This window comes from Ammodytes marinus, assembly GCF_949987685.1.
Source record: "Ammodytes marinus genome assembly, chromosome: 2".
Lineage (NCBI taxonomy): Eukaryota > Metazoa > Chordata > Actinopteri > Uranoscopiformes > Ammodytidae > Ammodytes > Ammodytes marinus.
In genome coordinates, this window is record NC_137231.1 from 16719574 (window position 1) to 16745133 (window position 25560).

Consider the following 25560-nt stretch of genomic DNA (forward strand, 5'->3'; position numbering starts at 1 on the left):
GGAAGCGTACTACCCACACTGTTTTCATATTGATCAAGGGCTGAACCATGTTTACTTTAACAGCTCACACCCTTGAGACTGCTGAGAGTAACAAAATATTGTACAAGTCACACTTCACCTGTGTCACGCGACCAGTGGGTGACATGAGTGTGGCTTCTGTCAATAAAGAAACAATATAATGCTATACAAAGTGTTTTTTTTAAACTTTTAATGTCTGGGAAACGCTGTAATGTATGCAAAAGATTAGGATAAAGTGCAAATGGTAGTTTAACTTGCTTGTGCAGGCACGTTTGACTACACATTGTCCTTTCAGCAATGTACATGCAGTTTCACCTGGGGCATGCGTTTTTTTCCTACCTGATTCAAGACCGATACCAACAGCCCTCCAGTTGTTAATCTTAAAACAGTGTTTATTCTGAGTGCTTCTTCAGTAACTTCTTGGCAAAAAGTCTGATAAAATGGAGAATGGGTGGTAAATAAGTGTATAAATATCATCGCCAGGAGTAAAATATTAGCGGAATAGTAATTTATTGAAAATTGTTTTATTTACACGATAGAAAGATTCTCTTATCTTCATTATAAAACATATGCAGTACTGCTATTGAAACACACAATAAATAGAACTGGAAATGACTGAAAAAAATATCTTAATAAAATAACATGAAGATTAATTTAAAAATCAAAAAAATTACAAATTAGTATTTAATAAATACACTAATCCAACTATTTGGCATTAATTCAAATTAAACATTAGGCTTCTTGAATAACAGAAAACCAGCCATTTGACAACTGGCACTGACAGACAACAGGGTAAAATATACATCTCCATTAAAGGTGAAGTAAGCTATTTATTTATGTTAAAATAAGTGATAAATCACTCTTTATTCATACAGTGATCACTTATATAGTGTGCACGTTTCATAAAGCCGATCTCTCTGTCCCTCGCTGTGCATGTAATCGGCAAATAAACTTTTCGGGGATCCCACTACTGACAACCAATCAGAAGAGAGAATGCTACAAACCGGCACCCGTCTCACTGCCGGTGCACGTGCAGAGTGACAGATGGGTGAATGTGTATGCGCCTACAATGGCGGAGCAGGTAAAAAATCCTTCCCAATATCTGTTTTGATGGTTTTTATCATGTTTTTAATCACACTTATTGATCCGAGATGATGCTAGATAACTCGCTGCTTGAAGACCGCAGTGCATTAATGTGGTGACGTGGGGACTAGGGAGGGGTCTGCTAACTGCAGTAACTGACAGGAAGATGGCTAAACTGATCATTCCGCTTACTGAACCTTTCATTTGCCTATTGTTTATTACGAAAACCTGCTCCGTTCAATGCAGAGGAGGAGAGGTGTTCGTCTTTTAAATATCCTGTAGAAAACTTCTTCTCCTCCAGACGAGGATGGACAGTCTGCGTGCATAACTGTCACCTCAGGAACTTGTCGATGGTATTGCGCGACCCTTTAGCCTTTTTAGAAGGAGGAGAGGAGGGCGAGTCACGTCTGAAAGTCAAAACATTCCTTTTTGACATATTTTGCACATTCATTCAAACATTCATACTACTTAAATAACAGTGCATGGAATATGCAGAGACATATGGTCAACATGTTGTGCAGGAAATAAAATCTGTAATCAAGCGTAGTCTCACCTTTTGCTTTTGCCTTTACTTGCTTGCGTTGGCGGGACATAGCCTCTGTCTGCAGAACAGAGAGACACTCGTGAGAACATGGAAAGAAAACCTCCATCGTGATCTTTTCTTTTTACAAATTATCCACCAAGGAGGCCAACTAATGCAACCCCGCTTCAGGGATCTAAAAGAGTGCAATTTCGGAGGCAGGCTTTTTTTTAAGAGGAAACCAGTGTGCTACTTCATTGTCGGAAATGAATAGGTGAGAAAGTGATTTAGCCATTTTCCAAGACCAGGGCAAAGGAAGCCCCCGGTGGGCTGAAATGAGATGTCTTTTCTCAGTGGGAATCGATACAAACGCCTAACACACTGCCGCTGTCAGTAAATAACAAGGTCATAGGCCACCGACATCCTCCTCAAATAGCCATTCCTTCTGTTTGCTCCAAGAGATGTCATGCAGCCACAGTTCATAGACATTTCTAACAAGATCGTATCCGTCCTCAGCAGAGATGGATGGATACATTTAGACTTTAGATCCATGAAGGGCAACAGTGACATACCAGGAACCCCAAAGTACACAAGGAACACAATGAATATCTATATTTGTCATAATAATGTATTAGATGGCAACTTGAAAGCTTTATCTTCACAAATTATTTCTGATGCCCACAAGTGAGCCAAAAAAAGTAGCTATTGCGGGTTTTTCCGTTGAATTACAATGTAAGAAAGTGCAAAGACTGGGGGTTGAACAACTTAATGTAATAGACACACTCACCTATGGCCTTACTATGGGCAACTGTAGGCGGATTCACGGGAGAAGATGCCTGTCCCTCCAGCTCATGTAGGACCTGCTGGTTCAGGCAGAGGTCAACGTGGTGGTTGAAGATGATGAGGTCATCACTGTCCTGGGTCAGCTGACACACTGGGCAGATGAGGACGGGGCCTTTATCCGTACATGACCGACCATGTGGCGGGGTCATGCTTTTGTTGTCACCATTGATCGAGAACGTCTTTGGAATAGAATTGTTTTTTGAGCTGGGTTGGTCTTCTTTAGCATCGAGTCTTTCACTGTCCTTTGCCGTATCATCTTTGACCACAGAGCCCCGTCGCCATTTATCCGTCACTTCACAATCTCTATCGTTGTCATTCTCTAGATTGGAATCTGACTCTGAATCAGAGACTGTGATTTGGTTAGGCTTACTACTTGAGTTGTCGTTGCTGAGACACTGGTCTATGTGACAGTTGAAGACATTTAAATCCGTCGTCTCCACCTGCGTGAAACACACGGGACAGGTGAGGCTCTCTGACACTGTGCCTCCACAGCCTGACGTGGAAGCACGGGCCTCTACGGGGGAAACACAGTCATTTGTGGACAGATCATCATCTGTGGCTTTGCGGTGACTCTTGTGCACTTTTATTGGTGACTCTACTAGACCATTTTGAGTGAATCTAGAAGTAGTACACACAGAAGCATTCTCCTCCCGTCCTTCCTCTTGTGTGTTGTCACTCGCTGCCTGGAGTTGCAGTCTTTTGGCACGAGCCCTTTGGAAGAAAGACTGTTGTGGTTCCTCAGCAGTGTGGCTCCCCTCTAGCCCTCTCTGCACACTCCAACCGGTCACTTCATCTTGTCTATGGCATTTCTGTACCACGGGAAGCCCAGCACACGGCAAGGTATTGGAGGAGTGATCAGACTCAGAGAGATGGGCTTTCTCAAGCTTTTGTTGATGTGTTTCTTTGGAGGAGCCACTGGAGTCCGTCTTGCCCGACTGAAGGAAGCCAATGATGCTCTTCTGCAAGGGCTTTTTATCATCCGAACTGACAAAGGTGGAGATTCTTACACCTGCAAACACAAAAGAAAAGGTTTGACAAAGACAACCGTGTTATTATTATTTCATCATGCAGTGTGTCACAGATCATTAAGATGTATGTCACGCTAGTTATATGAATTGGCATGTTTGACAACAATATTGCTATATCTTATTACCCATGAGCCTCAGTCTGAGTGGCTGGGGGCTTTCATTGTCTATTTCCGTTTTGAGCAGGTCTTTCGCCACCGCAAAGATCTCCTCCACCGACGCAACTGCACACGCCGTGGAATGCGCCCTGCTTTTCACCTCAAAGTTCACGTTCTTCAGCTTCAGTGTAACCGTTTTACCCTTTCAGGAAAATGAATAATAGATACAGTTGGATTCATATTGTGAAATACAGTTGAGGTCATTTCTGGCTGGTGTCCAACAACCTTTTAATCATAAGCATAATCAATGATACGGTGCATGGAAGAACCCATAAAGAGCAGAGAGGTGGAAATCTGAGTTATCTGTCATAACGCTGATTGATTAGATTGAATGCATTTTGGCGAGAAATGCCACAAAGCGTTTTTTATAGTAATGTGATCATCAGGCAGACATTTCCATGGCTGATAGTAAGCCCCTGCTGTCTCCTTAATGGCCCTCCATTTCCTGCAGCTATCAAGGCCACATCAGGACACAGGCAGGAGGGTGATGGTGGTGGTGGTGAGCCAACCAATGTGTTCTCTTTCCATTCAAAAAGGAATGAAACAGGTTATTGAGGTAATTGTATGAGATTTAGTTTGGTGGCGGAGTGATTCTACAGAAGAATTTCTATTGTTTTTGTTGGTGTTATCCATTTCTCTTAAAATATCCCCGGTTGCTTACTATCACAAATGTGTGTTGAGGCAGGTTTCATCCAAGCAGTGTCACACCTCTTATAAAATGAAAACTATGAAGAGACATTATTTTCTCACCTACATTTACATTTACAGTGTATGGGAAATGCACACAGAGACTCTCATTCACTACCTTTAGACCTTCTCTCTTCATGTCCTGTGCCAGGTCTTCACAGAGCTCCCTGCACAAAGACAACTGCTCCTCGGCTTTACTCAGTTCTTTAAATGTCCTGTAAATGTGAGGTGACGGGAAAAGAGTGGGACAGATAGGGGATGAGGGAGTGTTAAAAAAAAATCAATTCAAAAATGTCTATGACAATAGATGGCCCATTAAATTCCTACCTCTCTGTGCTTAGGCTTTTTCTTTCTTCATGCCTGTATAAAATCAAGACAGAGAGTATTAATTACTCCCCTGAGTGTTATATGACAGCTTTTCCATTTTTCTATTGGTTGTGTTAAGTTTGACTAAATAAGCGGTAAAGTACCTGGGAATATATGTAGAGCCCAGACCCAGAGAAACCTGTAGGAAATGATGCCAGGAAGTCTCTGAGAACATCACTGACAGCAACGCCATCTGCTGGCCAAGATGAGAACAGCTACTGACGTCCAGAGCATTGAGCATCTTCTCACTCACCTTCCCTATGCCGGGAACCTCGAAGGAAACACAAACACATTTTGACGCTCTTCAAATATTGATGTTGATAATCTGCCAGCGCCTCATTACACCACATCCGTCAGCCTTCAAGAGTACAAAGAAGACTCATGACTACATTGTAACAGCTTTCCGTAATTATTCACCAACTAGTTCTCCACAAGGATCTGTTTATGTGTTGGTTTGAACAATGTGTGTATACTGTACTTTGCGGACTGGGAGATTCTGGACGAAGGCCATGACTGCCTCTCTAGTGGAGGGGAGTCTGTATTGGCCGTTGGGCTTGTTCTTGTCACTGCACACCTTGGCAAGCATCGTGTTTGGAGCAATTCCTAGAAGAGTGAATAGCGTCATTTAATGGTGTGTTTGCAAATTAACGGCTAGTGTAACTAAACATCCACACAATGTTGAACATAATTCCTATTGAAAATTATTACTCTTTAGAATGATTTACACATACAGTTGATTTGCCTGAGTCCCTGTATTTTCTAACTTTCGATCGTATTCATTTTAGGAGACAGGACTTTGGAGGGAGATGGAGTAAAGCAAAGACGAAATCTCTTTGGTTTGCAAGCCAGAGAGAGGAATACTTAACGTAACTTGTGAAACTCAATGTAGCAATATTTTTATAAAATGACAAACCACTAACAAAAAATTATGGTGTTTCATTAAACACATCAGAGTGGTTTTCCACTCACCTGCACTGGCTGTCAGCGTGGTCTTCTGCTCAATGCGGAAGCGCATCTCTCTCACTGCCTCCTCTACTGACTTTCCAAACACCTCAAACGCACCACCAGGGACTAAGGCACTAACACCTTGAGCACTTTGCAGGCAGGGAGAGGAGCTCGGGCTGTCCTCAAAAAGGACTGGAGACAGGTCTTCCATCTTTGGCACTATATCCTGGGAAAGCTCAATCTGCTCATCACCTTTACATAAAATAAATTAGTTTTAATTATTATTATTATACAATCATCAGATGGATTCCAAGAGTATAAAACAAAAGTGTGTTCTGTCATGTGTGCAGTAAATATGGCAAAAGTTGCAGTTACAGAAGAACAACACACCACACCATAAAATCATTCTACATTTCTGTCTAATGAAGTCCTGCCTGTGGCGGTGCTGCTGGCGCGGACGTGATGTGTGCGTAAGGATTCTGGCCAGCTCTGCCTCTGTTCCAGGTGGTCTGTGAAATCCAGATAGGCTTCATCCAGGCTCATTGGCTGGAAGTGAGGGTCATAGTCGGCAAAAATCTCCCGGATCTAACGGAGAGAAACCAAATCATGAGCACCTGTTAGTGTAAGCAAGAAGCCACAAAAAAAGCCTTTACTACAATTATTTGAATGTAGATGCATTTATGACTTTAATGTGCGTTGAACCATCTCACCTACCTCTTCACTCACAGCTCTGTATTTATCAAAGTTGGTTTGAACAATAACTAGATTCGGGCAAAGTTTCTTTGCAATGAAGCCGGGCATGGCGGCGCGAACCCCGTACTTCCTAGCATGGTAGTTTGATGTTGACTGGAAAAGAAAGGGCGAGAGCTCAACATGAAACTTTCACATAATGGATGCAGTCTGAATGTGGGTTACAACACTCTTGTTTGAATGCTGAATTTGCTTTGAACACATTTCAATAATGTTATTATTACTTTAAATTGTATTATTTCTAATACTACAGTCATTTATTGCACAAATTGCGAATTTATACTTTCATCCAATATCTGCGATATTAGTAATACATTAATAAGTAATAATTTCAGACAAAGTATTGCTGCAAAATACGACAAGAATAACTTTTAATCCTTGCAAAAAAGGTTCTGTGATGAAATTGTATCACAGAAAGATGCACTCTGTAACCAGTGACCTCATGCGCATTGTTCTTTTATTACCATACTATTTCCTCCCCTTGTTTAAAATGTCATGTGGGCATGTTCTGGACCATCTGCCATGTATCTGATGCACACACTCGACAAGCAAATACATTATTGTGTCCGTTCCACAGATACTATTTGAACCCACCAGCATGCTCATGGATCCTACAGCCATTGGCTTGTCCCTCAGTTCAGGACAGTCTCTCATCTCCACGGCAGCGTAGAAAGCATCCATGTCAACATGCACTATCAAACGGCTTAGATCCCGACTCCTCTTCAGCTCGTAGGCCATCCTCTCCACCTAAATCATGGGACAATATTTAGAAAACACAGAAGGAACAGGAAGCATGATATTTGGAAATGCAGCTTAACCATACCATATTGGTTCCTGCATATACAGTCAAGCCCGAAATTATTCATACCCCTGGCAAATTTTGACCTACAGTTACTTTTATTCAACCAGCAAGTTTTTTTCTTGATTGCAAATGACACAGGCTTCACCCAGAAGATAATAAGACGGTGTAAGAGTCATCATTGTGGAAAAAAATATTTTTCAGCTTTTATTTACATCTGAACAAAAAGTGGCATGTCCAAAATGATTCATACCCTTCTCAATAATCAATAGAAAAAGCCCTTATTGGCTATTACAGCAATTAAACGCTTCCTATGATTGCTGACCAGCTTTTTGCATGTCTCCACTAGTATTTTTGCCCATTCATCTTTAGAAATGAGCTTTAACTCTTTCAGTTTGGAGGGTCTCACTGCCATCACCCTGATCTTTAGCTCCCTCCACAGATTCTCAGTTGGATTCAAGTCAGGACTCTGGCTGGGCCACTGTAAAACGTTAATGTGTTTGTCCGCTAACCATTTCTTCACAATTTTTGCTGCGACCCAAAACACACAGCAAAAGTTGAAACATATTGTTTTATCGTCTTATTATCTTCTGAGAGAAGCCTGTGTCATTTAAAATCAAGAAAAAACTTGCTGGTTGAATAAAAGTAACTTTAAGTCAAAATGTGCATGGGCATGACTGTATGTGGCATGACTGTATGTTTTTTAAGTGACCTCTTAAAAGACATTGATAGCAACCGTGCCCAGTTAAATCCATAACATACCTGAGCGTCGGCTTTCTTTAACTGATGTTCTGTGATCTGTGCCTTTTGTAGCATCATTTTCTCAATGCGCTGGTTCACCTGCTGCTCCCTCTTCAGCTCATTCTCATAAAACCTGGATCCCTGCAGAGATTCGACAAGGATAATAGTGAGTTACTGTTCAAATGCAAATCTACAATAGCATACCTTTTTTTGGACTGTGCTTACTATCTACCTTGGATGACTCCATGATGATCTTGTTGATCTTGTCCTTGTCAAGACCCTCCATACCAGCCTTGTTGTCATTGAGGGCCATTCTGGAGAGGAAGCCCTCTCCTTTAGTGGATTCAAGCCCATTCTCCATCCTGAAGAATGGACAGATGACTGTGTATTGGCATTAGTGTCCAATTATTAACGACCTCAACTCTGTTCTGAAGTTAGTTGATCAATGAATAGATGTTGTACTATCAACAGTTGTAGCCATGTATCCCAACGTGTGGGCTTATTGTATAGCTACATCAGATACACATCAATCGATCAGTAACTTACCTTTCCCCTCCGACCAGCAACAATCAAACAGTTTGAAATCGCTCAGCTGTCAAGCGTTCATGCCCCTTCATGTTTGAAAACAGTGACGATGACGATTTTGGCGGCACTTCCGCGTACATGCGTCATCGCCGGAAAGGGCGGTACTTGCTTTGTTTACAATTGTTTTAAATACATTTGTAAAAATAAAGTGGTACATACTTTTATCGCATAAAAGGTATTCGTGATCACAGCTCGTCATAAAGATAAGCCAGATCACCTTTTACCCCATTCAAAGATATCAAAAATAGCCTAATATAACCCAAAGTGCAAATGGCATAAAGGTTAACTGCATTAAGTCTTTTTTAGATTGGCTTAGCCCTTACAATACGTCCATGGTGTAGTCCCATGAAGAATTAACTTTTTTATATACTTTTTTTGTTGAAATCAGTTTAGTATTAGGAAAATTCCCAGTTGTCCCACAGCGACCTCATGTGGTAGTCAAAGTTTTGTTTTACAGACAGTTACGTTTATTTGCCAAAAGTAATTTAAAATAAAAAAGTGTTTTTGAGCATGATGATGATGATTGTGATTATTTTATTTAATTTTAACCTCACGTTCAGTTTCTCTGAAAGTTTAATTTAATTTATGTATGGATAAAATGATCGGTATTTTTCTGACATGTAATGGACCTCTTGGACAAGACTGGGGCTTTATCTACTGTGTCTAAAGTACACGGAAAAATAGACAAAAGGAAAGCGGTCTGGAGACGATAAGCACTTATTGTGAAATACTATAAATGTCAATATGCAAGTAACCTCACTATGAGGCAAAAATTAAAAGATGTTGCACCATAACATACTGTATAGAATGGAGTACAGACTCAAAAAGGGCTGAATTTACCTATTAATATATGAAAATGTGTTTAACTCAAACAAGCTTTAATGCATTTGAGTCCTAATCCATACTCTTTCTCGCAAAATCCTGACTGCAGAATCAAAGTAAAACTAACAAATTTAAACTCTTTCCGATATTTTATTTTCAAAACAAGACTGTTTAAAACAGGTGGTTACATGTTTCATGCTATTTCAGATACAAAATATGTAAGTTAGCTGAAGGGATGAGTCTTTAAAAATGCCATCAATATGGGGTGGGAATTATGTTGCACCGAAATTCCTGTATGAACAAGGTCAGTGTTTTATTTGTAAGGCAAATATGTATAACTTCCGGTCTTGTAGTGTGGTCATATTTACCTTGACGCTGCTCTCTTTTAGGTACACAGTAGAGCGTGGCTACAGCTCCTCCCCCCGACCTGAATGAAGACGACTCGAGCTACTAGTCTCCTACGCTAGTGCTAACCAAACTGCGGAACTACAGGAGGGAGACAGTCCGCTACTCGTCGTTGTTGCTTCAAGTTATCAAACAGCGTTAACAAGAAGGCCTTTCTCTTCGTTCACTCCTTTTAGTAGCTCGTCGGCCGCAGCTTAGAGAGCTAACTAGAACAGCCACTGGTTACATTAATGTTGGATAGTCTGCGTCGTTTGACAGCTAACGCTAACTAGCTAGTCTCATTGGTATTCGACGTCAGTTTCAAAACAAAGCCCGCAAAACCGAGAAGTTGAGACACAGCTGTCGCATCAAGTAACAGCTTTACTCCAGGACGAGCTAGCTGTGTTAAAGTCTTGTCAACCGACCCAAGAGAAATTGCACTATTCCGCTGATGCTTAATTCACTCAGTCGGTGCCTAATTAACGTTATTTCGCTGACGTTAAAGCGAAGTTAAAAAGGCTGTCGCCACTTTTGGCTTTTAACGCGGTTCTGTCGATACAATCAGGTTCAAAGTTTTTCTTTGGACCTTGGATATAAATGTCAGAAAAGAGTTCATCGTCCGGTTCGGAAGAGGATGTGGAGCCGGAATCCGCGCAGCATGTGGAGTCTGGAGGCGTTTTAAGCAAGGTAACGTTATATGAACCAGATGGAGTTTTACATTGTTGCAGATGTAACAGATCGGGTTCTGCGTTGTGTCTATTGTCATTCAGTGAGGCACACACTGGAGTCGAGTTAGGAGCAGGTTTATTCCTTTTAGAGGAGACAGAAAAACACGGGGGTCACACACAGTCCACAAAATCTCTCTCCACTCAGCTCCGAGCATCAGTGCTCACTGAAGCTGGACACACAGGTGCAACGCCAAAATTAGAGGGTGTAGATTGCAGAATGCAGCTGCCCATGTTTTTGACTCTTTCGTGTTTGTTTACAGTGGACTAATTACATACACGGATGGCAGGATCGATGGGTCATGTTGAAAAACAATACCTTGAGCTACTACAAGTCGGAGGATGAACGGGAATTCGGATGCAGGGGCTCTCTGTGCCTCAGCAAGGCTGTTATCACAGTAAGTATTTACTATGGTATCCAGGAAGGACCATCAGTGCTCTCTATTGCACAAATACATAGAGTGAGTTCAGTGTATCTGTTCAACAGTTGAGGGAGAAATAAGAGAGCTCGTAACATGGGCGACCATGAAAGGCCTTGTTTTCTGCATCAGTGCTCTTGGGAGTAGGGTTACCTCTCTAACAGGTCGCATTGTTTTGATCCTGCCCTTCCCTGTCCTTAGCATGGAGTTGAACTTTATTTCCTTCAATCCAAATTCCTCCAAGATAGAAAGGTAAACATTAACTAGAGACAAGGCTGTTATTACGATCACAGGTGGGGTTGTGACCTGTATTTTAGCACAACAAGGCACGCTTGCTCCAGCAGTCATTTGTTTGAGAGCACTCATGCCTTTTTCCTTTAAGGCAGTTTCACCAGCTACTTAAAATTGTCCCCCAGCTACGTTAAAATGTAAGCTTTGACCACACACTCTAGAGATCGCACCAGTACTCTCCCCCTGCCTACAGGCCTCCTGTTGATGAGATAAGTTGAAATCCCGCACCCTGGTTAAATATTCACTGTTCTCTCTCTGAGCCCACCGCTACTAAGTACAGAGGCCAAACAAATGGTTTTACTGTGATTTGTGCAATAGGATTATATGACTCAATACTGGATTAGAACCACAGCAAGAAAGGTTACAGTTATAGTTTCCTTTAGTGGGGGGTGGTCACTAGAATCAGCATTAGGCTAAGTTCTGTTTGCGCAGACCTGAATGGAACTCCAAAAGACACTCTGTGCTTTGTAATTGTGTTATAGTAGGCTAACTAAGAGTGTAGAGAAATTCATTACACATGTTGTGCATTAATAATTAGAGTAGTATGACTCACACAGCCATATCCTTCTCTCTCATAGCAAGGAGACCATGCTATGAGGGCTCAGGAATGCAGTAACAATCCTTTGCTTCTCCTCTTGTCTACCATCAGTCTGTTACACACTGAATAGCAGCAGACACACACCAGACTGTCGTCACGCGGAAGCAGAATGTGGAGGAAATGTTACTATCTGAAAATTCCTATCTTAGGCCAAGGTCTTCAATCAAAAGTTCACATTAGTTCAAGCTATTGTTTTTGCATTCACTTTAAGATTTTTGTATAAAGCAAACTTAAAAAAATATGTTGGACTAATAACCTTTTTTGGAAAACTGAGGATGCCACAGTCCTTTACACAAAGAAGGCCAGCGTAGTGTGGATAGTCAGTAATGTTTACGTAAGGAGAAGGAGATATTTCAGGCAGAATTAAAGAGATATAAACTGGATTGTAAAGCAGAGCTTTATGGGCTGTGTCTGATAAAGCACAGTGGGATGAACTGAATTCCTCTAACCAGTAATGGCAACATGGCTTGATGCACTTCTTTAAAACTGGAGGGATTTATTACCTGTCTATGAGGGGAAACTTTTGCTCTGAGGTTGTAGGTGATATGACTGCAATACAACACATTTTACAGCTGAGTCAGCGATTCTGGAGAATGCTTGTTGTCAAAATCACTTTTGTCAAAATCAGTGAATATCTCCTCACGATCCGCTACCTGTACGTACAGTGTTTGTTCGGAAAAATAAATCCAGTGTTAATACACAGCCTACTGTAGGTAGCGGATCGTGAAGAGATATCGCTGATTTTGACAAAAGGTGATTTTGACAACAAGTATTCTCCAGCATTGTGACTCCACAATTCAGGAAACCTTGCCCTGTAAGCATCTCACATATACAACTACTAGTAAAACTAAACACTAGTATATTATGGTTTAAAACAACTTTGCATTAAGGTTTGAAGGCTGACAGTTCGCATTCAGAGTTTGAGTGCATGCTGCTGCTGTTGTCATTGGCAGCAAATAAAACCAGCACATGAGTGTCATGCAGCAAATCTAATTCATCTTGTTTAACATTATGTCGGAGCAGCTGTTATCTTGGCACTATGGAGGAAGAAAAGCAGAAAGGAGGTTCAAGTCAACTGTGTCTTATTTCTTAACAAAAACCTTGGCAGAACAGATCTGTCCTCAGCTGAGTGGCCTGATCAAATTCCAATCTCAGAGGAAACGGGGGAATGCTTTGGTTCACGTGTTTTGGGTTGCCTAAGGCGGTCAGTGGTTTGAGCTGCCTGGGTGGGGTGCATTGTAGAACAGGGGAGTGAAATGTTTGGTCCAATAGTTGAAGGAAACGATATGCCGACCCAGGTTCAGGCAAAGGCATGCTTAAAGAATGTGTTATTATTATGTTGCACTGCTCTGCTGCATCCGTTTAGGGTTGTGCCGGCAGACGTAAGACAGTTTTTTATTAAAATTCCTGTTTATTGGGTGGTAGAGGTTTTTCTCTCCGACTAATGGAATCCATGTGTGCCCAGACTGTCATCGCTAGTCACTGTCATAGACAGACACACTGTAAGCAGCACCATTTACAGTATACCGACAAAGGATTATATACAAAGGTCTTAGATTTTTTGATTGCCCTTTAGTAGGATCAAATAAATACTTGGAAAGGGGTCGTTATGTAAAAAATTCTCACTTTTTGAATTTGTTATTACACAGTATATCAATGTGAGTGTATAAATGTGAGTTAATGATACGTTTTCTTTCTTAAAAGTACCTTAAAATGCCTCAGAATTACCATTATGATCTTCCTGACGTTGCCATTATATTTTAAGTGGCATTCAAAGGTATTTAAAAGTCTTACATTTAACCTGGATATCCATGGAGGTAACCTGCTCTGAATCCTCCATGTTCTTTTATTGAACAATGAGAGGGTAATTCTTTAATATTTCAAATGTTTGATTTTGGTATTCAAATATAAATGACGCAGTAACAATATTTCCTGACATGACTTTAAGTTGCCCTTAGCCTAAGATCTATTCATGAGCCCCTTCTCCTCTCTCTCTCTCTCTGTCTCTCTGTCTCTCTGTCTCTCTCTCTCTACAGCCTCATGAGTTTGATGAGTGTCGCTTTGACATGAGCGTGAATGACAGTGTTTGGTACCTCCGAGCTGAAGATCCTGAGCAAAGACTGCAGTGGATGGAGTCTATAGAGCTGCATAAGGTGAGGTGAACGGGTTTTACTCTTTCCTCAACATGGATGTTCATATTTTTTCTCGCTGGCTCCTTTTTAACACTTTGGTTTGTTTTTAACCCCTAGACTGTCTTGTGATGAGGTTTATTAGTGGAAAGCAACAAGTCAGCTGCATTATCTTTATACAGCAGGGTTCCCGCGGATCCTTAAAAAGTCTTAAAAAGTCTTAAATTCATAAATCTAAAAATAAGGCCTTAATTAGCATTAAAAAGTCTTAAATCCATCTTTCAAAGGTCTTAAAAATGTTAACACATGGTAAGTAGGATTTTATGATTGGTCTCAAATCTAAAAATAAAAGGTAATTTTTTTTATATATAAATTGCCGAATAGTTTCACGAGAGCGGAACCAACAAAACATTTGTTTGCGGCCGTGACTCAGAGCAGACGCACGTCATTCAGGTAGCAGTAGCAGCATGAGTAGCAGTCGGCGCGCATCATGGGAAAGTGTAAATTCAACGAAATTTGGCTATCCAACAAAGGATTTTTCTGCCTGGCTGAAACCACTGCGGTCAAGCCAGCCGACCCATCGAAAGCGACAGTCAAGCCAGCCGACCCAAGTTTTTGCTGTACCTGTTTGTACTAGCCATTACGGTAATAGCGCCACAGAACTAGTTTCAAAATAAAAGCATAGTTTGTGCATTTGTCTGGTACATAACAGAAGACAGTAAATAAAAGCAAATACTATCAAAGGAAATGTACAGACGTTGTGATATGTACTTTCAAAATAAAAGCCCAACTAATTGACAAATGTAAGCTTATGTCCATATTCAAAATAAATGCATTTGTCTGGTAGATAACAGAAGACAGTAAATAAAAGCAAATACTATCAAAGGAAATGTACGGACGTTGTGATATGTACTTTCAAAATAAAAGCCCAACTAATTGACAAATGTAAGCTTATGTCCATATGTTTTTTAATGTATATTTAAAAGGAAACGCCTTGTTATCGCAGACTAATTCCAAATCAGGTTTATAGTACACAACCCCAAAGTGTGACCCAGTAAGTTTCAAGACCTTCTCATGTGTAGTTTCAAAATAAAAGCCCACTAGAAATTGAAAATATGAGACAAATTAGATATGATTTTGGATTCAATTTTAAAAAAAATGCCCTGTTATGCCAGAGTCATTCCACTGCAGGGTCATAGTTCACGACCCCATGAGGCCACACAAGAAGGTTCAGGACATTCTGATGTGTACTTTCAGAATAAAAGCCCACTAGATATTGAAAATATGAGACAAATTAGATATGATTTTGGATTCAATTTTAAAAAAAAATGCCCTGTTATGCCAGAGTCATTCCACTGCAGCGTCATAGTTCACGACCCCATGAGGCCACACAAGAAGTTTCAGGACATTCTGATCTGTAGTTTCAAAATAAAAGCCCACTAGATATTGAAAATATGAGTGACATAAGATATGATTTTGGATTCAATTTAAAAAAAAATGCCCTGTTATGCCAGAGTCATTCCACTGCAGGGTCATAGTTCACGACCCCATGAGGCCACACAAGAAGGTTCAGGACATTCTGATGTGTACTTTCAGAATAAAAGCCCACTAGATATTGAAAATATGAGACAAATTAGATAGGATTTTGGATTCAATTTAAAAAAAAATGCCCTGTTATGCCAGAGTCATTCCACTGCAGGGTCATAGTTCACAACCCCATGAGGTCACTCAAGAAATCTCAGGACATTCTGATGTGTACTTTCAGAATAAAAGCCCACTAGATATTGAAAATATGAGAGAAATTAGATAGGATTTTGGATTCAATTTAAAAAAAAAATGCCCTGTTATGCCAGAGTCATTCCACTGCAGGGTCATAGTTCACGACCCCATGACGCCACACAAGAAGTTTCAGGACATTCTGATGTGTAGTTTCAAAATAAAAGATATTGAAAATATGAGAGAAATTAGATATGATTTTGGATTCAATTTAAAAAAAAATGCCCTGTTATGCCAGAGTCATTCCACTGCAGGGTCATAGTTCACAACCCCATGAGGTCACTCAAGAAATCTCAGGACATTCTGATGTGTACTTTCAGAATAAAAGCCCACTAGATATTGAAAATATGAGACAAATTAGATATGATTTTGGATTCAATTTTAAAAAAAATGCCCTGTTATGCCAGAGTCATTCCACTGCAGGGTCATAGTTCACGACCCCATGAGGCCACACAAGAAGGTTCAGGACATTCTGATGTGTACTTTCAGAATAAAAGCCCACTAGATATTGAAAATATGAGACAAATTAGATATGATTTTGGATTCAATTTTAAAAAAAAATGCCCTGTTATGCCAGAGTCATTCCACTGCAGCGTCATAGTTCACGACCCCATGAGGCCACACAAGAAGTTTCAGGACATTCTGATCTGTAGTTTCAAAATAAAAGCCCACTAGATATTGAAAATATGAGTGACATAAGATATGATTTTGGATTCAATTTAAAAAAAAATGCCCTGTTATGCCAGAGTCATTCCACTGCAGGGTCATAGTTCACGACCCCATGAGGCCACACAAGAAGGTTCAGGACATTCTGATGTGTACTTTCAGAATAAAAGCCCACTAGATATTGAAAATATGAGACAAATTAGATAGGATTTTGGATTCAATTTAAAAAAAAATGCCCTGTTATGCCAGAGTCATTCCACTGCAGGGTCATAGTTCACAACCCCATGAGGTCACTCAAGAAATCTCAGGACATTCTGATGTGTACTTTCAGAATAAAAGCCCACTAGATATTGAAAATATGAGAGAAATTAGATAGGATTTTGGATTCAATTTAAAAAAAAAATGCCCTGTTATGCCAGAGTCATTCCACTGCAGGGTCATAGTTCACGACCCCATGACGCCACACAAGAAGTTTCAGGACATTCTGATGTGTAGTTTCAAAATAAAAGATATTGAAAATATGAGAGAAATTAGATATGATTTTGGATTCAATTTAAAAAAAAATGCCCTGTTATGCCAGAGTCATTCCACTGCAGGGTCATAGTTCACAACCCCATGAGGTCACTCAAGAAATCTCAGGACATTCTGATGTGTACTTTCAGAATAAAAGCCCACTAGATATTGAAAATATGAGACAAATTAGATATGATTTTGGATTCAATTTAAAAAAAAATGCCCTGTTATGCCAGAGTCATTCCACTGCAGGGTCATAGTTCATGACCCCATGAGGCCACACAAGAAGTTTCAGGACATTCTGATGTGTACTTTCAGAATAAAAGCCCACTAGATATTGAAAATATGAGACAAATTAGATATGATTTTGGATTCAATTTTAAAAAAAATGCCCTGTTATGCCAGAGTCATTCCACTGCAGGGTCATAGTTCATGACCCCATGAGGCCACACAAGAAGTTTCAGGACATTCTGATGTGTACTTTCAGAATAAAAGCCCACTAGATATTGAAAATATGAGAGAAATTAGATATGATTTTGGATTCAATTTAAAAAAAAATGCCCTGTTATGCCAGAGTCATTCCACTGCAGGGTCATAGTTCACGACCCCATGAGGCCACACAAGAAGTTTCAGGACATTCTGATGTGTACTTTCAGAATAAAAGCCCACTAGATATTGAAAATATGAGACAAATTAGATAGGATTTTGGATTCAATTTAAAAAAAAATGCCCTGTTATGCCAGAGTCATTCCACTGCAGGGTCATAGTTCACAACCCCATGAGGTCACTCAAGAAATCTCAGGACATTCTGATGTGTACTTTCAGAATAAAAGCCCACTAGATATTGAAAATATGAGACAAATTAGATATGATTTTGGATTCAATTTAAAAAAAAATGCCCTGTTATGCCAGAGTCATTCCACTGCAGGGTCATAGTTCACAACCCCATGAGGTCACTCAAGAAATCTCAGGACATTCTGATGTGTACTTTCAGAATAAAAGCCCACTAGATATTGAAAATATGAGACAAATTAGATATGATTTTGGATTCAATTTAAAAAAAAATGCCCTGTTATGCCAGAGTCATTCCACTGCAGGGTCATAGTTCATGACCCCATGAGGCCACACAAGAAGTTTCAGGACATTCTGATGTGTACTTTCAGAATAAAAGCCCACTAGATATTGAAAATATGAGACAAATTAGATATGATTTTGGATTCAATTTTAAAAAAAATGCCCTGTTATGCCAGAGTCATTCCACTGCAGGGTCATAGTTCATGACCCCATGAGGCCACACAAGAAGTTTCAGGACATTCTGATGTGTACTTTCAGAATAAAAGCCCACTAGATATTGAAAATATGAGAGAAATTAGATATGATTTTGGATTCAATTTAAAAAAAAATGCCCTGTTATGCCAGAGTCATTCCACTGCAGGGTCATAGTTCACGACCCCATGAGGCCACACAAGAAGTTTCAGGACATTCTGATGTGTACTTTCAGAATAAAAGCCCACTAGATATTGAAAATATGAGACAAATTAGATAGGATTTTGGATTCAATTTAAAAAAAAATGCCCTGTTATGCCAGAGTCATTCCACTGCAGGGTCATAGTTCACGACCCCATGACGCCACACAAGAAGTTTCAGGACATTCTGATGTGTAGTTTCAAAATAAAAGATATTGAAAATATGAGAGAAATTAGATATGATTTTGGATTCAATTTAAAAAAAAATGCCCTGTTATGCCAGAGTCATTCCACTGCAGGGTCATAGTTCATGACCCCATGAGGCCACACAAGAAGTTTCAGGACATTCTGATGTGTAGTTTCAAAATAAAAGATATTGAAAATATGAGAGAAATTAGATATGATTTTGGATTCAATTTAAAAAAAAATGCCCTGTTATGCCAGAGTCATTCCACTGCAGGGTCATAGTTCATGACCCCATGAGGCCACACAAGAAGTTTCAGGACATTCTGATGTGTACTTTCAGAATAAAAGCCCACTAGATATTGAAAATATGAGAGAAATTAGATATGATTTTGGATTCAATTTAAAAAAAAATGCCCTGTTATGCCAGAGTCATTCCACTGCAGGGTCATAGTTCACAACCCCATGAGGTCACACAAGAAATCTCAGGACATTCTGATCTGTAGTTTCAAAATAAAAGCCCACTAGATATTGAAAATATGAGTGACATAAGATATGATTTTGGATTCAATTTAAAAAAAAATGCCCTGTTATGCCAGAGTCATTCCACTGCAGGGTCATAGTTCACGACCCCATGAGGCCACACAAGAAGTTTCAGGACATTCTGATGTGTACTTTCAGAATAAAAGCCCACTAGATATTGAAAATATGAGACAAATTAGATAGGATTTTGGATTCAATTTAAAAAAAATGCCCTGTTATGCCAGAGTCATTCCACTGCAGGGTCATAGTTCACGACCCCATGACGCCACACAAGAAGTTTCAGGACATTCTGATGTGTAGTTTCAAAATAAAAGATATTGAAAATATGAGAGAAATTAGATATGATTTTGGATTCAATTTAAAAAAAAATGCCCTGTTATGCCAGAGTCATTCCACTGCAGGGTCATAGTTCATGACCCCATGAGGCCACACAAGAAGTTTCAGGACATTCTGATGTGTACTTTCAGAATAAAAGCCCACTAGATATTGAAAATATGAGACAAATTAGATATGATTTTGGATTCAATTTTAAAAAAAATGCCCTGTTATGCCAGAGTCATTCCACTGCAGGGTCATAGTTCATGACCCCATGAGGCCACACAAGAAGTTTCAGGACATTCTGATGTGTACTTTCAGAATAAAAGCCCACTAGATATTGAAAATATGAGACAAATTAGATAGGATTTTGGATTCAATTTAAAAAAAAATGCCCTGTTATGCCAGAGTCATTCCACTGCAGGGTCATAGTTCATGACCCCATGAGGCCACACAAGAAGTTTCAGGACATTCTGATGTGTACTTTCAGAATAAAAGCCCACTAGATATTGAAAATATGAGACAAATTAGATATGATTTTGGATTCAATTTTAAAAAAAATGCCCTGTTATGCCAGAGTCATTCCACTGCAGGGTCATAGTTCACAACCCCATGAGGTCACACAAGAAATCTCAGGACATTCTGATCTGTAGTTTCAAAATAAAAGCCCACTAGATATTGAAAATATGAGTGACATAAGATATGATTTTGGATTCAATTTAAAAAAAAATGCCCTGTTATGCCAGAGTCATTCCACTGCAGGGTCATAGTTCACGACCCCATGAGGCCACACAAGAAGTTTCAGGACATTCTGATGTGTAGTTTCAAAATAAAAGATATTGAAAATATGAGAGAAATTAGATATGATTTTGGATTCAATTTAAAAAAAAATGCCCTGTTATGCCAGAGTCATTCCACTGCAGGGTCATAGTTCATGACCCCATGAGGCCACACAAGAAGTTTCAGGACATTCTGATGTGTACTTTCAGAATAAAAGCCCACTAGATATTGAAAATATGAGACAAATTAGATATGATTTTGGATTCAATTTTAAAAAAAAAAGTTCACGACCCCATGACGCCACACAAGAAGTTTCAGGACATTCTGATGTGTAGTTTCAAAATAAAAGATATTGAAAATATGAGAGAAATTAGATATGATTTTGGATTCAATTTAAAAAAAAATGCCCTGTTATGCCAGAGTCATTCCACTGCAGGGTCATAGTTCATGACCCCATGAGGCCACACAAGAAGTTTCAGGACATTCTGATGTGTACTTTCAGAATAAAAGCCCACTAGATATTGAAAATATGAGACAAATTAGATATGATTTTGGATTCAATTTTAAAAAAAATGCCCTGTTATGCCAGAGTCATTCCACTGCAGGGTCATAGTTCACAACCCCATGAGGTCACACAAGAAATCTCAGGACATTCTGATCTGTAGTTTCAAAATAAAAGCCCACTAGATATTGAAAATATGAGTGACATAAGATATGATTTTGGATTCAATTTAAAAAAAAATGCCCTGTTATGCCAGAGTCATTCCACTGCAGGGTCATAGTTCACGACCCCATGAGGCCACACAAGAAGTTTCAGGACATTCTGATGTGTACTTTCAGAATAAAAGCCCACTAGATATTGAAAATATGAGACAAATTAGATATGATTTTGGATTCAATTTTAAAAAAAATGCCCTGTTATGCCAGAGTCATTCCACTGCAGGGTCATAGTTCATGACCCCATGAGGCCACACAAGAAGTTTCAGGACATTCTGATGTGTACTTTCAGAATAAAAGCCCACTAGATATTGAAAAACTATGACCCTGCAGTGGAATGACTCTGGCATAACAGGGCATTTTTTTTTAAATTGAATCCAAAATCATATCTAATTTCTCTCATATTTTCAATATCTTTTATTTTGAAACTACACATCAGAATGTCCTGAAACTTCTTGTGTGGCCTCATGGGGTCATGAACTATGACCCTGCAGTGGAATGACTCTGGCATAACAGGGCATTTTTTTTTAAATTGAATCCAAAATCATATCTAATTTCTCTCATATTTTCAATATCTTTTATTTTGAAACTACACATCAGAATGTCCTGAAACTTCTTGTGTGGCGTCATGGGGTCGTGAACTATGACCCTGCAGTGGAATGACTCTGGCATAACAGGGCATTTTTTTTTAAATTGAATCCAAAATCCTATCTAATTTGTCTCATATTTTCAATATCTAGTGGGCTTTTATTCTGAAAGTACACATCAGAATGTCCTGAAACTTCTTGTGTGGCCTCATGGGGTCGTGAACTATGACCCTGCAGTGGAATGACTCTGGCATAACAGGGCATTTTTTTTTAAATTGAATCCAAAATCATATCTAATTTGTCTCATATTTTCAATATCTAGTGGGCTTTTATTCTGAAAGTACACATCAGAATGTCCTGAAACTTCTTGTGTGGCCTCATGGGGTCATGAACTATGACCCTGCAGTGGAATGACTCTGGCATAACAGGGCATTTTTTTTAAAATTGAATCCAAAATCATATCTAATTTGTCTCATATTTTCAATATCTAGTGGGCTTTTATTCTGAAAGTACACATCAGAATGTCCTGAAACTTCTTGTGTGGCCTCATGGGGTCATGAACTATGACCCTGCAGTGGAATGACTCTGGCATAACAGGGCATTTTTTTTTAAATTGAATCCAAAATCATATCTAATTTCTCTCATATTTTCAATATCTTTTATTTTGAAACTACACATCAGAATGTCCTGAAACTTCTTGTGTGGCGTCATGGGGTCGTGAACTATGACCCTGCAGTGGAATGACTCTGGCATAACAGGGCATTTTTTTTTAAATTGAATCCAAAATCATATCTAATTTCTCTCATATTTTCAATATCTTTTATTTTGAAACTACACATCAGAATGTCCTGAAACTTCTTGTGTGGCGTCATGGGGTCGTGAACTATGACCCTGCAGTGGAATGACTCTGGCATAACAGGGCATTTTTTTTTAAATTGAATCCAAAATCCTATCTAATTTGTCTCATATTTTCAATATCTAGTGGGCTTTTATTCTGAAAGTACACATCAGAATGTCCTGAAACTTCTTGTGTGGCCTCATGGGGTCGTGAACTATGACCCTGCAGTGGAATGACTCTGGCATAACAGGGCATTTTTTTTTAAATTGAATCCAAAATCATATCTAATTTGTCTCATATTTTCAATATCTAGTGGGCTTTTATTCTGAAAGTACACATCAGAATGTCCTGAAACTTCTTGTGTGGCCTCATGGGGTCATGAACTATGACCCTGCAGTGGAATGACTCTGGCATAACAGGGCATTTTTTTTAAAATTGAATCCAAAATCATATCTAATTTGTCTCATATTTTCAATATCTAGTGGGCTTTTATTCTGAAAGTACACATCAGAATGTCCTGAAACTTCTTGTGTGGCCTCATGGGGTCATGAACTATGACCCTGCAGTGGAATGACTCTGGCATAACAGGGCATTTTTTTTTAAATTGAATCCAAAATCATATCTAATTTCTCTCATATTTTCAATATCTTTTATTTTGAAACTACACATCAGAATGTCCTGAAACTTCTTGTGTGGCGTCATGGGGTCGTGAACTATGACCCTGCAGTGGAATGACTCTGGCATAACAGGGCATTTTTTTTTAAATTGAATCCAAAATCATATCTAATTTGTCTCATATTTTCAATATCTAGTGGGCTTTTATTCTGAAAGTACACATCAGAATGTCCTGAAACTTCTTGTGTGGCCTCATGGGGTCATGAACTATGACCCTGCAGTGGAATGACTCTGGCATAACAGGGCATTTTTTTTAAAATTGAATCCAAAATCATATCTAATTTGTCTCATATTTTCAATATCTAGTGGGCTTTTATTCTGAAAGTACACATCAGAATGTCCTGAAACTTCTTGTGTGGCCTCATGGGGTCATGAACTATGACCCTGCAGTGGAATGACTCTGGCATAACAGGGCATTTTTTTTTAAATTGAATCCAAAATCATATCTAATTTGTCTCATATTTTCAATATCTAGTGGGCTTTTATTCTGAAAGTACACATCAGAATGTCCTGAGATTTCTTGAGTGACCTCATGGGGTTGTGAACTATGACCCTGCAGTGGAATGACTCTGGCATAACAGGGCATTTTTTTTTAAATTGAATCCAAAATCCTATCTAATTTGTCTCATATTTTCAATATCTAGTGGGCTTTTATTCTGAAAGTACACATCAGAATGTCCTGAAACTTCTTGTGTGGCCTCATGGGGTCGTGAACTATGACCCTGCAGTGGAATGACTCTGGCATAACAGGGCATTTTTTTTAAAATTGAATCCAAAATCATATCTAATTTCTCTCATATTTTCAATATCTAGTGGGCTTTTATTCTGAAAGTACACATCAGAATGTCCTGAAACTTCTTGTGTGGCCTCATGGGGTCATGAACTATGACCCTGCAGTGGAATGACTCTGGCATAACAGGGCATTTTTTTTAAAATTGAATCCAAAATCATATCTAATTTGTCTCATATTTTCAATATCTAGTGGGCTTTTATTCTGAAAGTACACATCAGAATGTCCTGAAACTTCTTGTGTGGCCTCATGGGGTCATGAACTATGACCCTGCAGTGGAATGACTCTGGCATAACAGGGCATTTTTTTTTAAGTTGAATCCAAAATCATATCTAATTTGTCTCATATTTTCAATATCTAGTGGGCTTTTATTCTGAAAGTACACATCAGAATGTCCTGAGATTTCTTGAGTGACCTCATGGGGTTGTGAACTATGACCCTGCAGTGGAATGACTCTGGCATAACAGGGCATTTTTTTTTAAATTGAATCCAAAATCCTATCTAATTTGTCTCATATTTTCAATATCTAGTGGGCTTTTATTCTGAAAGTACACATCAGAATGTCCTGAAACTTCTTGTGTGGCCTCATGGGGTCGTGAACTATGACCCTGCAGTGGAATGACTCTGGCATAACAGGGCATTTTTTTTTAAATTGAATCCAAAATCATATCTAATTTCTCTCATATTTTCAATATCTAGTGGGCTTTTATTCTGAAAGTACACATCAGAATGTCCTGAAACTTCTTGTGTGGCCTCATGGGGTCATGAACTATGACCCTGCAGTGGAATGACTCTGGCATAACAGGGCATTTTTTTTAAAATTGAATCCAAAATCATATCTAATTTGTCTCATATTTTCAATATCTAGTGGGCTTTTATTCTGAAAGTACACATCAGAATGTCCTGAAACTTCTTGTGTGGCCTCATGGGGTCATGAACTATGACCCTGCAGTGGAATGACTCTGGCATAACAGGGCATTTTTTTTTAAATTGAATCCAAAATCATATCTAATTTGTCTCATATTTTCAATATCTAGTGGGCTTTTATTCTGAAAGTACACATCAGAATGTCCTGAGATTTCTTGAGTGACCTCATGGGGTTGTGAACTATGACCCTGCAGTGGAATGACTCTGGCATAACAGGGCATTTTTTTTTAAATTGAATCCAAAATCATATCTAATTTCTCTCATATTTTCAATATCTTTTATTTTGAAACTACACATCAGAATGTCCTGAAACTTCTTGTGTGGCGTCATGGGGTCGTGAACTATGACCCTGCAGTGGAATGACTCTGGCATAACAGGGCATTTTTTTTTTAAATTGAATCCAAAATCCTATCTAATTTCTCTCATATTTTCAATATCTAGTGGGCTTTTATTCTGAAAGTACACATCAGAATGTCCTGAGATTTCTTGAGTGACCTCATGGGGTTGTGAACTATGACCCTGCAGTGGAATGACTCTGGCATAACAGGGCATTTTTTTTTAAATTGAATCCAAAATCCTATCTAATTTGTCTCATATTTTCAATATCTAGTGGGCTTTTATTCTGAAAGTACACATCAGAATGTCCTGAACCTTCTTGTGTGGCCTCATGGGGTCGTGAACTATGACCCTGCAGTGGAATGACTCTGGCATAACAGGGCATTTTTTTTTTAAATTGAATCCAAAATCCTATCTAATTTCTCTCATATTTTCAATATCTAGTGGGCTTTTATTCTGAAAGTACACATCAGAATGTCCTGAGATTTCTTGAGTGACCTCATGGGGTTGTGAACTATGACCCTGCAGTGGAATGACTCTGGCATAACAGGGCATTTTTT

At 39.1% G+C, this 25560-nt stretch overlaps 2 protein-coding genes across 3 annotated transcripts in view; one reads left to right on the forward strand and one right to left on the reverse strand.

The window, feature by feature from the left end:
- Window positions 1-587: 587 nt before the first annotated feature.
- Window positions 588-8553, reverse strand: polk (polymerase (DNA directed) kappa). The gene is made up of 15 exons (XM_080051684.1): window positions 8482-8553; window positions 8168-8297; window positions 7957-8076; window positions 6990-7142; window positions 6360-6491; window positions 6057-6230; window positions 5670-5886; window positions 5179-5303; window positions 4805-4971; window positions 4662-4694; window positions 4453-4549; window positions 3618-3789; window positions 2409-3473; window positions 1655-1703; window positions 588-1508 (listed from the first exon to the last, which is right to left on the reverse strand). Exons 2-15 carry the CDS (start codon window positions 8294-8296, stop codon window positions 1433-1435), a joined length of 2709 nt encoding a protein of 902 aa, XP_079907810.1. The 5' UTR covers window position 8297; window positions 8482-8553; the 3' UTR covers window positions 588-1432.
- A 1217-nt stretch (window positions 8554-9770) lies between these two features.
- The window catches only part of LOC307258607 (ceramide transfer protein-like), a 34894-nt gene continuing 19104 nt past the window's right edge, over window positions 9771-25560 (forward strand). For both annotated transcript variants that reach the window (XM_080038228.1, XM_080038229.1), the window contains exons 1-3: window positions 9771-10413; window positions 10715-10849; window positions 13796-13912. In XM_080038228.1, the coding sequence (XP_079894354.1) occupies window positions 10324-10413; window positions 10715-10849; window positions 13796-13912 (342 nt within the window). In that variant the 5' untranslated portion in view covers window positions 9771-10323. The remainder of the gene's footprint in view (window positions 10414-10714; window positions 10850-13795; window positions 13913-25560) is intronic.

Bases quoted from the DNA above. Each gene is read 5' to 3' on its own strand.
- polk (XM_080051684.1), bottom strand. From the start codon at position 8,296: ATGGAGAATGGGCTTGAATCCACTAAAGGAGAGGGCTTCCTCTCCAGA. The intron at 1,704-2,408 runs GTGAGTGTGTCT...TCTGTTCTGCAG, and splicing joins TGCCCATAGTAAGGCCATAG to ACAGAGGCTATGTCCCGCCA. The intron at 1,509-1,654 runs GTGAGACTACGC...TTTGACTTTCAG, and splicing joins AGTAAAGGCAAAAGCAAAAG to ACGTGACTCGCCCTCCTCTC.